Raw genomic sequence first — 12,557 nt, forward strand, 5'->3', positions numbered from 1 at the left:
TCAGAAGTTTGCAAAGGAACTTCTAAACAAGCCTGATGCATTTTGGAAACAAGTACTGTGGACTGATGCAGCTAAAATAGAACTTTTTGGCTGCAATGAGAAAAAAAGATGCAGAATTTAATTAAAAGAAAACCTCTCTAACTGTTAAGCACGGGGGTGGATCGGTCATGCTTTGGGCTTGTATTACAGCCAGTGGCATGGGGAACATTTCATTGGTAGAGGGAAGAATGAATTCAATTAAATACCAGCAAATTCTGGAAGCAAACATCACACCGTCTGTAAAAAAAAAAGAGAGAAAGCTGAAGATAAAAACTGCACCTCAAGCTCCACAATGGATTGCCTCAAGAGGCGCAAGCTGAAGATTTTACCACGGCCCTCACAGTCCCCGACCCAAACATTATCGAAAATCTGTGAGATAGACCTCAAAAGAGCAGTGCATGCAAGACAGCCCAAGAATCTCACAGAACTAGAAGCCTTTTGCAAGGAAGAATGGGCGAAAATTCCCCAAGCAAGAATTGAAAGCTGGCTACAGAAAGTGTTTACAAGCTGTGATACTTGCCAAAAAGGGTGCTACTAAGTATTGACCTTGCAGGGTGCCCGAACTTTTGCTTCAGGCCCTTTTCCTTTTTTGTTATATCAAGACTGTAAAAGATGGAAATAAGAAAGTAATCTTGCTTAAAATATTAAAGAAATGTGTCATCTTTATCATTATGTCTTTTGGAAATCAGGTCATCTTTTACTCACTGAGCTATTCACAGTAACAGAAATTTTGACCAGTGTTGCCCAAACCTTTGCATGCCACTGTATATACAGTGCGTTACAAACTGCTTCCAGAAATTGAAGCAAATCAGAGTAGCTAAATCCCCAGGACCTGACAGGGTATTCCCTCGGACCTTGAAGGAGACTAGTGTTGAAATTGCAGGGGCCCTAGCAGAAATATTTAAAATGTCGATATCCACTGGTCAGGTGCCAGAGGATTGGAGGATAGCTCATGTAGTTCCGTTGTTTAAAAAAGGCTCAAAAAGTAAGCCGGGAAATTATAGACAGGTAAGTTTGACATCAGTAGTAGGTAAATTATTGGAAGGAATACTAAGAGATAGGATCTACAAATATTTGGATAGACAGGGACTTATTCGAAAAAGTCAGCATGGCTTTGTGCGTGGTAGGTCATGTTTAACCAATCGATTAGAGTTTTTCGAGGAAGTTACCAGGAAAGTGGATGAAGGGAAGGCAGTGGATGTTGTCTACATGGACTTGAGTAAGGCCTTTGACAAGGTCCCGCATGGGAGGTTAGTTAGGAAGATTCAGTCGCTAGGTATACATGGAGAGGTAGTAAATTGGATTAGACAGTGGCTCAATGGAAGAAGCCAGAGAGTGGTAGTGGAGGATTGCTACTCTGAGTGGAGGCCTGTGACTAGTGGTGTGCCACAGGGATCAGTGCTGGGCCCATTGTTATTTGTCATCTATATCAGTGATCTGGATGATAATGTGGCAAATTGGATCAGCAAATTTGCTGATGATAGAAAGATTGGACAGTGAGGAAGGTTTTCAAAGATTGCAGAGGGATTTGGACCAGTTGGAGGAATGGGCTGAAAAATGGCAGATGGAGTTTAATGTGGACAAGTGTGAGGTTGGAACGTAATGGTGAGGTTACATAAGGCATTGGTGAGACTGAATTTGGAGTATTGTGTGCAATTTTGGTCACCTAATTACAGGAAGGATATTAATAAGGTTGAAAGAGTGCAGAGTAGGTTTACAAGGATGTTGCTGGGACTTGAGAAACTGAGTTACAGAGAAAGCTTGAAAAGGTTAGGACTTTATTCCCTGGAGCGTAGGAGAATGAGGGGTGATTTGATAGAGGTGTATAAAATTATGATGGGTATAGATAGAGTGAATGTAAGCAGGCTTTTTCCACTGAGGCCAGGGGAGAAAAAGACCAGACGTCATGGGTTAAGGGTGAAGGGGGAAAAGTTTAAAGGGGGGGGCTTCTTCACGCAGAGAGTGGTGGGAGTGTGGAATGAGCTGCCAGATGAAGTGGTGGATGCGGGCTCACTTTTGTCATTTAGGAAAAACTTGGACAGGTATCTGGATGAGAGGGGTTTGGAGGGATATGGCCCAGGTACAGGTCAGTGGGACTAGGCATAAAAATGGTTCAGCACAGCCAAGAAGGGCCAAAAGGCCTGTTTCTGTGCTGTAATTTCTGTGGTTCTAAATTCCAACCATTGTTGCTCTACCATCATCCCTGCCAGTGTATTTTTCTAATCAATTTTTGCCAACTCCTCTCTCATGGCTATGTAATTCCCTTTACTCCTCTGTAATACTGATACATCTGACTTTGGCTTCACTTTCTCAATCATTGAGTTGTACAGCGTAGTAACATTAGTCCCACTGCATTTGTGCCAACCATATACCTATCTATAGTAATCCCACTTGTTTGCATTAATTCCATAGATAGTGGACCCTAGTTAATTGAGTCTTTGTATAATCAGGGCAGCCACTTATTTGGAACAACTCTCAACAAAACCTAGTTGAGAAAATACCTGAGATTCCCTGTGTTTCTTTGGGACACTATGCCGCTTAATTGGGACAGGAAATTAAGCGTTAAGTTAAGGAAATTAACTGTTGCTGAACAGTTTTTAACTAATGTCGGTTGCTTGCACTTTTGTTGTTCCCCCCATTACTATCTCTCCAGCATTGTTTTCCAGTGGTCCGATATCCACCGTGCTGAGAGTGAAAAGGCTGTTTGCATGCGACAGCAGTTCACAACCCAACACCCCGCTTCAACAGGCAGGCTATATCAGGTGAGGGTAGCTGGCAGAGCTCTTTCCTGGTGAGATAGGGACATACCTGTCCTAGCATGCAAAGTCAGCTCTTGTGGATTTGGCTGATGTGATCTGGAGTGAGATCGACTGTCAGGGTAGTTGTTCTGCAATGATATGTGAAGAGTGAAGGGCATGACGAGGCACTGAAGGAGTCATGGTCATTTATTGCATGTAGGAAAGACCCCATATGTGAGCTCTCTTTTTACCACTGGATCAGAACTTCCAAACTCGAGAGAGTAGAACTGCTCCAGTGAACCAGGTTTTCTACATTAAGAACTTGCCTGCTCAGGTTTCCTGCTATCATTGGATATGGTGGACAACCACTGGTATTGTTGATATTGTTCCAGTTTGTTATTCATTTAATTTAAATACATAATTTGTTACTCAGTAGTTTGTCTTTTTTGTATCTTTTTAACTACTTCCTTAAAACTTAAGCTAATTGGGGCAGTTGCTTAATTGAGTCAATATGTACCAGGTCTGAGGTGTCCCCAGTCCACTGTACTATGCCCTGCTCATTCGAATGTCTGCTCCCAAATGCCTCTGAAATGTTGTTACTTTTCTTCCCTTCGTCAGATCACTGAGGATGCCAACTACTCTGATTCTTTTTCGGCTTCCTTCCCCTCACTTTAAACCTATGGGTTCGGGTTTTAAACTCCCTATCGTAGGGAAATGGACACTTGATATGTACCCTATCTTTGTATCTCATATGTGTATATACCTCTATCATGTCACATGTCAACATCCTTTACTCCCTAGAAAATGTACCCAACCTCTCCTGATAACTTTAACCCTCCATTTGATGTGTATGCACTTGTTTGCTTGAGTATTGCAAATCAAAAAAATTTATTATTAAGAAACCATAAAGAAGAACAGGCAGCATCTATGGAGAGGACCATAGAACCATAGAACGCTACAGCACAGTACAGGCCCTTCAGCCCTCCAGGTTGTGCTGACCCATATAATCCTTAAAAAAAAGTACTAAACCCACACTACCCCATAACCATCCATTTTTCTTTCATCTATGTGCCTGTCCAAGAGGCTCTTAAATACCCCTAATGTTTTAGCCTCCACCACCATCCCTGGCAAGTCAGTCCAGGCACTCACAACCCTCTGTGTAAAAAAAAAACAAAAAAACCAACAACAACAACTTACCCCTGATGTCTCCCCTAAACTTCCCTCCCTTAATTTTGTACATCTGCCCTCTGGTGTTTGCTATTGGTGCCCTGGGAAACAGGTACTGACTATCCACCCTATCTATGCCTCTCATAATCTTGTAGACCTCTATCAAGTCTCCTCTCATTCTTCTACGCTCCAAAGAGAAATCTCCCAGCTCTGCTAACCTTGCTTCATATGACTTGTTCTCCAAACCAGGCAACATCCTGGTAAATCTACTCTGCACCCTCTCCATAGTTTTCACATCCTTCCTATAACGAGGTGACCAGAATTGAACACAATACACTAAGTGCGGTCTCACCAGAGATTTGTAGAGTTGCAACATGACCACTTTACTCTTGAACTCAATCCCCCTGTTAATGAAGCCAAGCATCCGATAGGCCTTCTTAACTACCCTATCAACCTGTGCAGCGACCTTGAGGGATGTATGGATTTGAACCCCAAAGGTCCCTTTGTTCATCCACACTCTTAAGTAACTGACCATTAATCCTGTACTCAGTCTTCTGGTTTGTCCTTCCAATAGGACAAAAGGAGTAGACTTTATTAAAATGCCTGTAGATGCATGTGTCCCCACAATGTCATTCAATGTTTACCCCAATCAGAAGCCCTGGATGAACCAAACAATCTGGAATTTGCTGATTGCCAGATCAAGAATGCTACAAGGTGTAGATGTGATCACTGAAAAGCCATCTCACAGGTGAAGAGGAGAATCTGGACTAGACTAGCAACATCAGGACAGCAGAACTTTGCTTCCAGATGAGCTCAATGCCTTCCATGCTCGCTTTGACCACCAGAACAGGGAGGAACCATTGTGCACCCCCATGTCTCCCGATGATCCTTTGGTCTCAATATTTAAAGATGACATGATTTCCTTGCCTTCAAGAGAGAGAATCCAAGGAAAGCATCCGGCCCAGACGGAGTACCTGGCTGAGTACTGAGCACCTGTGCTGACCAACTGGTTGGTGTGTTCATGGATATCTTCAACCTCTCACTCCAGCAGTGTGTGGTACTCAGCTGCTTCAAGCAGGCTTCAATTGTACCAGTGCCCAAGAGGAGTGGGGAAGCCTGCCTCAGTGACTATCGCCCAGTGGCACTTACATCCGCAGTGGTGAAGTGTTTTGAGAGGCTGGTGTTGAAACATATCAGCTTCTATCAGAGAGGTGACTTGGATCTGCTCCAATTCAGCTACCAAAGGAAAAGGTCTCCAGCAGATACCATCTCACTGGTTCCTCACACAACCTTGGAACCTCTGGACAGCAAAGGTGCATACATAAGGATGCTCTTTATTGATTACAGCTCAGCATTTAATACTATCGTCTCCACAAAAATAATCAGTAATCTCTAAAGCCTGGGCCTCTATACTCCCTTGTGCAATTGGATTCTGGATTTTCTCATGTAGAACCCAGTCAGTTTAGATTGCTAAACACATCTCCTCCACTATCTCCATCAAAACAGGTGCACCACAGGGATGTGCACTTAGAGCCCTCTGCTCTGCTTGCTTTATACCTATGACTGTGTGGTTATGTATAGTTCCAACACCACATACAAGTTTGCTAACAACACCACTATTGTGGGCTTTATCAAAGGTGATGAATCAGCATGCGGGAGGGAGATTGAAAATTTGGCTGAGTGGTGTAATAGCAACAACCGCTCACTCAACGTCACCCAAGGAACTGATTGTAGCCTTCTGGAGAGAGAAACCAGAGGTCCATGAGCCAGTAGTCATCAGAGTACCTGAGGTGGAGAGGGTCACTAACTTTAAATTCCTGGATGTGACTATCTCGGAGGACCTGTCCTGGACTCATCATATAAATATTATTGCAAAGAAAGCACAACAGCGCCTCTACTTACCCAGCAGTCTGCAGAGATTCGGCGTGTCATCAAGAACTTTGTCAACCTTTATGGATAAAAGTGAAATTTTGCCTCTTACTAAAGGAGATTATAATCAATGTCGATTAATAACTCAATTTAGATGGCCAGTAAATGGTATAAAATATTTAGGTATAAGAGTTGATAATGATATAAAAAACTTATACAAATTAAATTACTTACCACTTTTGAAAAAAATTCAGGAAGATCTTGAAAAATGGATGGCACTACCAATAACATTAGTAGGTAGAGTAAATACTATAAAAATGAATATATTCCCTAGAGTACAATATTTATTTCAATCATTACCAATACAATTACCCCAGAAGTTTTTTCAAGAGTTAAATAAATATTTGAGGAAATTCCTCTGGAAAGGTAAGATGTCCAGAATATCATTGGAAAAATTGACATGGAAATTTGATCTAGGAGGATTACAACTTCCAAATTTTAAGAATTATTATAAAGCAAATCAACTTAGATTTATTGCATCTTTTTTCGAGAAAGATAAACCGGCATGGATTAGAATAGAATTAGATAAAATAGGAGAAAATGTACCAGAAGATTTTATATACAAATGGGAATCTAAATGGATACGGGAAAAGAAAGAATCTCCTATATTAAAACATTTGATTGATTTATGGAATAAGATAAATGTTGATGATGAGATAAAAAAATCTTTATTAGCAAAGAGATCTTTAATTCAAAATAGACTTATTCCTTTTACAATGGACAATCAACTTTTATATAATTGGATTCAAAATGGGATTAGATATATAGGGAATTGTTTTGAAGGAGGTATATTAATGTCATTTGAACAATTAAAGAATAAATATAAAATATCAAACAACACTTTATTTTGTTACTTTCAATTAAGGGCTTATTTAAGAGAAAAATTAGGTCAAACAATGTTATTGCCGAAATCTAATGAAATAGAAATTTTAATTCAAAAAGGAAATATCAAAAAATTTGTATCTTGCATGTATAATTTGATTCAAAGACAGGTAATTAAGCAAGGAGTCCATAAGTCAAGACAAAAATGGGAAAGTGATTTGAATATTAAAATTGAAGAAACAAATTGGTCAAGACTATGCCTTGACAGTATGACAAATACAATAAATGTTCGGTTAAGATTAGTGCAGTATAATTTTCTACATCAATTATATATTACACCACAAAAAATAAAAAAATTTAATCCAAATTTATCGGGTCAGTGTTTCCGATGTAACCAGGAAACTGGTGCTTTTTTACATTCGACATGGTCTTGCTCTAAAATTCAACCTTTTTGGACAAATTTAAGACTTTTACTGGAACAAATTACAGGAACATAATTTCCTCATAATCCAATATTATTTTTACTAGGTGATATTGAAGGGATAAAACCGAAACTCAAACTAAATAAGTATCAGAAAGAATTTATAAAAATTGCACTGGCAGTAGCCAAAAAAGCTATTGCAGTTACTTGGAAATCGGATTCACATTTAAGTATAGATTCTTGGAAGAAAGAAATCTATGGTTGTATTCCATTAGAAAAAATTACTTATAATTTAAGAGATAAATATGAAACATTTTTGAAAATTTGGAGCCCTTATTTACAAAAGATAGGATTAAATATATAGATGCTTTTAAGATGAAACAATTGGTTATTAGGGGAAAGAAATAAATATACATATTAAAATTATTACGAACTCCATGGAGCATGTGGAGATCTTCCAACCACCAGGCATTCTTTCTTTCTTTCTTTCTTTCTTTCTTTCTTTCTTTCTTTTTTTTCTAAGGGGCAGTTAGGGGGGAGGGGTTAAGGGGAGGGGGTATGGGTTATATACATTGTTTTTTTCATACTTTGTAATCATTTAAAAATGCAATAAAAAAAAAAAAAAAAAAAAAAAAAGAACTTTGTCAACCTTCTATAGAAGTGTTGCGAAAAGTGTACTGATTGGCTGCATTATGGCCTGGTATGGGAACACCAATGCCTTTGAATGGAAAATCCTACAGAAGGTGGTGGATTCGGCCCAGTACATCACAGGTAAGGTCCTCCCAACCATTGAGCACATCCACATGAAATGTTGCCATAGAAAAGCAGCATCCATCATCAAAAATCCCTACCACCCAGTCTCTGCTCTTTTCTTGCTGCTGCCATCAAGTGGAAGGTACAGGTGCCTCAGGTTTCGCACCACCAGGTTCAGGAACAGTTACTACCCCTCAACCTTCATCCTCTTGAACAAAAGGAGATAACAATATTCATTCTATTTCTGGTGTTCCCACAGTCGATGGTCTTACTGTGAGAACTCTCTGTCTTGTTATTTCATGCTCTTGTTATTTATTTTTATTTGCATTTGCACAATTTGTTTGTTTTTCATTGATCCTGTTAACAGCTGCCGTTCTATAGATTTACTAAGTATGCCTGCAGAAAAAGAAACTCGGTTGTATGTGGTGACATGTATGTACTCTGAAAATAAACTTAAATTTGAACTTTAAAGAGCTGACTTTGCAGGTCAGTACCCTTCATCAGGGCTGGAAAGGAAGGGGGAAGAAGTTTCCTCTTTTGAAGAGGTTCTTAACCTGAATCATCAGCTCTTTACTTCTCTCTATGGATGTTGTCTGACCTGTTGAGTTCCTCCAGAATTTTGCATGTGTTACATAATTAATCTGAAATTCCAAGCCTTTAAGTTGAGAAATTAAAATCATGGCCCAGTCTGTCCTCCTTGGTCTGTGTTAAATTTCCTATCACACCATTTGATGGAAAGTAGCAAAGTTTGCTAGTTCTCTAACAATTATCCTTTAACTTGGTTGAAGTAACTTTATACCGTCATGTGTCACTATGCTATTTGTGCCTTACATTATAACACTAACAGCACTGCACTGTTTTGGGGACTGAATTCATGAAACACACTGCAGAAATGTAATTTCAACCTTTCTTTCCTTTTGTAGATTATAAGCAAATTGCTTAAAATTTCAGAAACCAAAACTGGAGTCTTCAATATGTTAATTACTCATTGCTGTCAAATCTGGTTACCTTCCGGTTCTGCATCCAGTGATTCCCACCAGGATTCTTTCATGAGCGCTGAAAACCATATGGATCTCTTTGTGGAAGCTTGCTTATTCGGACCCATTTTTAGGAAGGATCAAAGGTAAAGTGAGAAATTATTGGCAAACATGAGGAAATCTGCAGATGCTGGAAATTCAAGCAACACACACAAACTGCTGGTGGAACGCAGCAGGCCAGGCAACATCTATAGGGAGAAGCGTTGTCAACATTTCGGGCTGAGACCCTTCATCAGGACTAACTGAAAGGAAAGAGATTTGAAAGTAGGGGGAGGGGAAAATGGAAAATGATAGGAGAAGACCTGAGGGGGTGGGGTGAAGCTGAGAGCCAGAAAGGTGATTGGCAAAAGGGATACAGAGCTAGAGAAGGGAAAGGATCATGGGACAGGAGGCCTCGGGAGAAAGAAGGGGGGAGGGGAGCACCAGAGGGAGTGGAGAACAGGCAGAGCGATGGGCAGAGAAGGGAAAAAAACTAAATATATCAGGGATGGGGGTAAGAAGGGGAGGAGGGGCATTAATGGAAGTTAGAGAAGTCAATGTTCATGAGAAATAAGAAATTATTGCAAAGTTTTAAGGAACTTACTCTCTCTTAATGCTAAATTCTATTTCTATGTACTACGTGTCTCTTACTTTGCAAAGTTTTTTCTAGTTAATTACTAACCAGCTTGAAAAATCAACTTAAACTATAATCAGTTGTGTTTTACAATTTTATAATAATTATAAAATCTGGCTGGTGGCGCAGTGACATCAGCACTAGACTCTGGAGTGAAGGTTTCTGAGTTTGAATCTAGTCGGGCTGCTCCCGGACACGCTTTCCATCCATGCCGGGTTGAGTGTCAAGCTCGCAACTTGGCTTTGTAAAAAAAAACACTGGATTGTGAGAAGGACTTTGAAAAAAAGTGGTCACTGAGGCTCTGGCAGAGTATGGCACAAAAAATATAATTATAAATCAATAATAATGACGTTGCACTAACCCCCATGGTAGTATAACATTCTCTGTAAGGAGTTTGTGTGTCCTTCCCATGAACATTTCTCTGGCTGCTCTATTTTTCCCCCACGTTCCAAAGATGCACTGGTTAGTAGGTTAATTGGCCATAGTAAATTATTCTTTGGTTAGGCTGGGGTTAAATCAGAGGGTTGCTGGGTTAAATCGATGGGTAGCTGGGGTTAAATTGGAGGATTGCTGGGAGGCCTTCTTTGTTGCTGCTGCTGTTGTGCGGTCTGGGTCTCTGTTGGGAAGAACAGGCCCCCAGTCCTCAGGGTCGCGTTGCCAGTGGCCGGTGGTGGGGGCATTGTAGTGCGCTCTGCAGAGGATGGTGCTCAGAGAGGCTGTGCCAGAGGGGATGGTCGGAGGCTCGGAGGTTTGACGGACTAGGAGTCCGCTGCGATCAGGGCGCTTCCGTTGTGTGCTGTGTTTGCGAGGCTGAGTCCGGCGGCACCGTGGAAGTCCATAGTGGGGGTATTCCCTTCTGCCGCCTGCGTGGGATGATGAATCTATCAGGACCATGAGGACTTGTGGAAACTGTGTTTCTTTTGAACTTATAGTCTTTTAATATCTTTGGACTATTTTTACTGTGCGCATGGTCTGTTTTTTTATTGGCGGGTGGCTGGGGTTAAATCAGCAGGTTGCTGGGTGGCACGATTTGGTAAGCCTGCTCTGTGCTCTATCTTGAAGTAAACTAAGCAATAAATAAATAATCGAACAGAAAGTTTAAAACTTTCCATTCTCTGTTTGCTTTTTTATCTGTAGTAAATTTCTCATTGCTCTTCATTGGATTTGAGTTATGATTTTTGTTTTTGTTTTCATTTAGGCTTATCCAAGATGTACACACCTACATAGAACTACTGGGAGATGATTGTGCAGCCAACAAGGCAACTGAAAGGTGAGGAAATGGCTGGTTACTGAATGTTTTACTGTCTGGAAGAGGAAAAGAACATTTGATTGATAGAGTCTGATCATTTTTGTGGTCCGTTCATAAAGATGCTGTCTCAGCTCCAGTGACTCAGATTCGATATTGACGTCCAGTGCTATCTATGTGTGCTTGCATCTTCTTTCTTTGATCGTTTGGATGTTTCAGTTTACTCCCGCATCCCAAAGATGTGCTGGTAGGTTAACTGAGTGCTGTGAAGCACCTCTCATAGTCCAACAACTCCTCTGGACACACGAAAACGAGTAGCAAGTGAGATTGTTCTAGGAACCAGTGTAGCCTCAATAGGTCAAATACAGGTTGCTCCATGAAACACGAAATATGGAATTGACTCCTTGTAAACAACTAGCTTCCAGTCGTCAATATTGCTGAAAAGAAAAAAAAACTGGAAAAAAAGGCATTAGTTTGTGATCTTCTTGGCTTATTCAGTTTCCACAGTGCAAAATATTCACTGAAATGCACTGATCATGTTTCCACCTTGCCTTATGTAAATTATCATATCTCATAACTTACTTTTAAATTGCTTGAATTTAGTCGTCGTCCTGTTTATTTGATTTGATTTTCCTGATTGTGGTTAAATCATTTTGCAAAATCTGCCTTCGGGCCTATCAAACTCAACGGCCAGAATAAAATGTCATTCAGTAAAATAAATCAACATTATTTGGGGGACTACTGAACAAGGTGTGTGGATAAAGAGGATTAAGTATTCAGAGTGTAGGAGTTCTCCTATTGTATCATTTGTGAATTTCATTTCCCTACTATGTGTCCAGGAAGAGCTGGGAAGAATTCAGTCCTGGCACACCTCCCTCAGGTAAAAAGGGGCCACTGAATGTGTTGACTTGAGATACTGACACTGCTGGATTTCTAGTGTGTTATCTATAAAAATAACTAGCTGCAGCTACCTACAATGCCCATGACAATGCACCTGGCATCTTAGTGCCTTTTCTTGCTCACCAACCTTGCAGTCTTAGAGTCATACACTCAGTGACCACATTATTAGGTACACAAAGTACCTAATAAGGAGATCCATTAAGTAGATTTCTGTGTGTTTATGGTCTTCTGCTGCTGCAGTCCATCCATTTCAAAGTTTGACATGTTGTACATTCAGATATGCTCTTCTGCACATCACTGTTGCAGCAGTAGCTGTGTGGTTATTCGAGTTACTGTTGCCTTTCTGACAGCTTAAACCAATCTGGTCATTCTCATCTGACCTCTCTCATTAACAAGGCATTTTTGCCCACTGAACTGCCACTCACTGGATGGTGCCATTCTCTGTAAACTTCAGAGAATGTTGTGTGTGAAAAGCTCAGAAGATCAGCAGGAGGAGAGCATTCTGACTGGCTGCATCACCATCAGGTATGCAGAGGCTATGCACAGGGTCGTAGCAAGCTGCAGAGAGTTGTAAAATTAACCAGCTCTATCATAGGTCCCAGCCTCCGTAATAACCAAGACACCTTCAAGGAGATGTGTGCCCCAGAAAAGCGGCTTCCATCATCAAGGACCCCCACCACCCAGGACATGCCCTCGTCACCTGAAGGCATGCACTCAGTGATTCAGGAACAGCTTCTTCCCCTCTGCCATCCAATTTCTAAATTGACATTGAATTCATGAACCCTTCCTCATGGTTTTTTTTAACTTTCTGTTTTTTTGCACTGCTCATTTTAATTTAACTGTTTAATATACATATATATGCATATATACAGACACACACACACTCTCTCTC

The 12,557-nt window shown here is 40.5% G+C and overlaps 1 protein-coding gene across 3 annotated transcripts in view; it reads left to right on the forward strand.

The window, feature by feature from the left end:
• tarbp1 (TAR (HIV-1) RNA binding protein 1) overlaps positions 1-12,557 on the forward strand; it is a 379,243-nt gene that overhangs the window by 181,123 nt on the left and 185,563 nt on the right. For all 3 annotated transcript variants that reach the window (XM_059986503.1, XM_059986502.1, XM_059986501.1), the window contains exons 18-19: positions 8,793-8,992; positions 10,718-10,789. In XM_059986503.1, coding sequence (XP_059842486.1) covers positions 8,793-8,992; positions 10,718-10,789 — 272 coding nt within the window. The remainder of the gene's footprint in view (positions 1-8,792; positions 8,993-10,717; positions 10,790-12,557) is intronic.

The sequence above is a fragment of the Hypanus sabinus genome, chromosome 12 (genome assembly GCF_030144855.1).
Source record: "Hypanus sabinus isolate sHypSab1 chromosome 12, sHypSab1.hap1, whole genome shotgun sequence".
Lineage (NCBI taxonomy): Eukaryota > Metazoa > Chordata > Chondrichthyes > Myliobatiformes > Dasyatidae > Hypanus > Hypanus sabinus.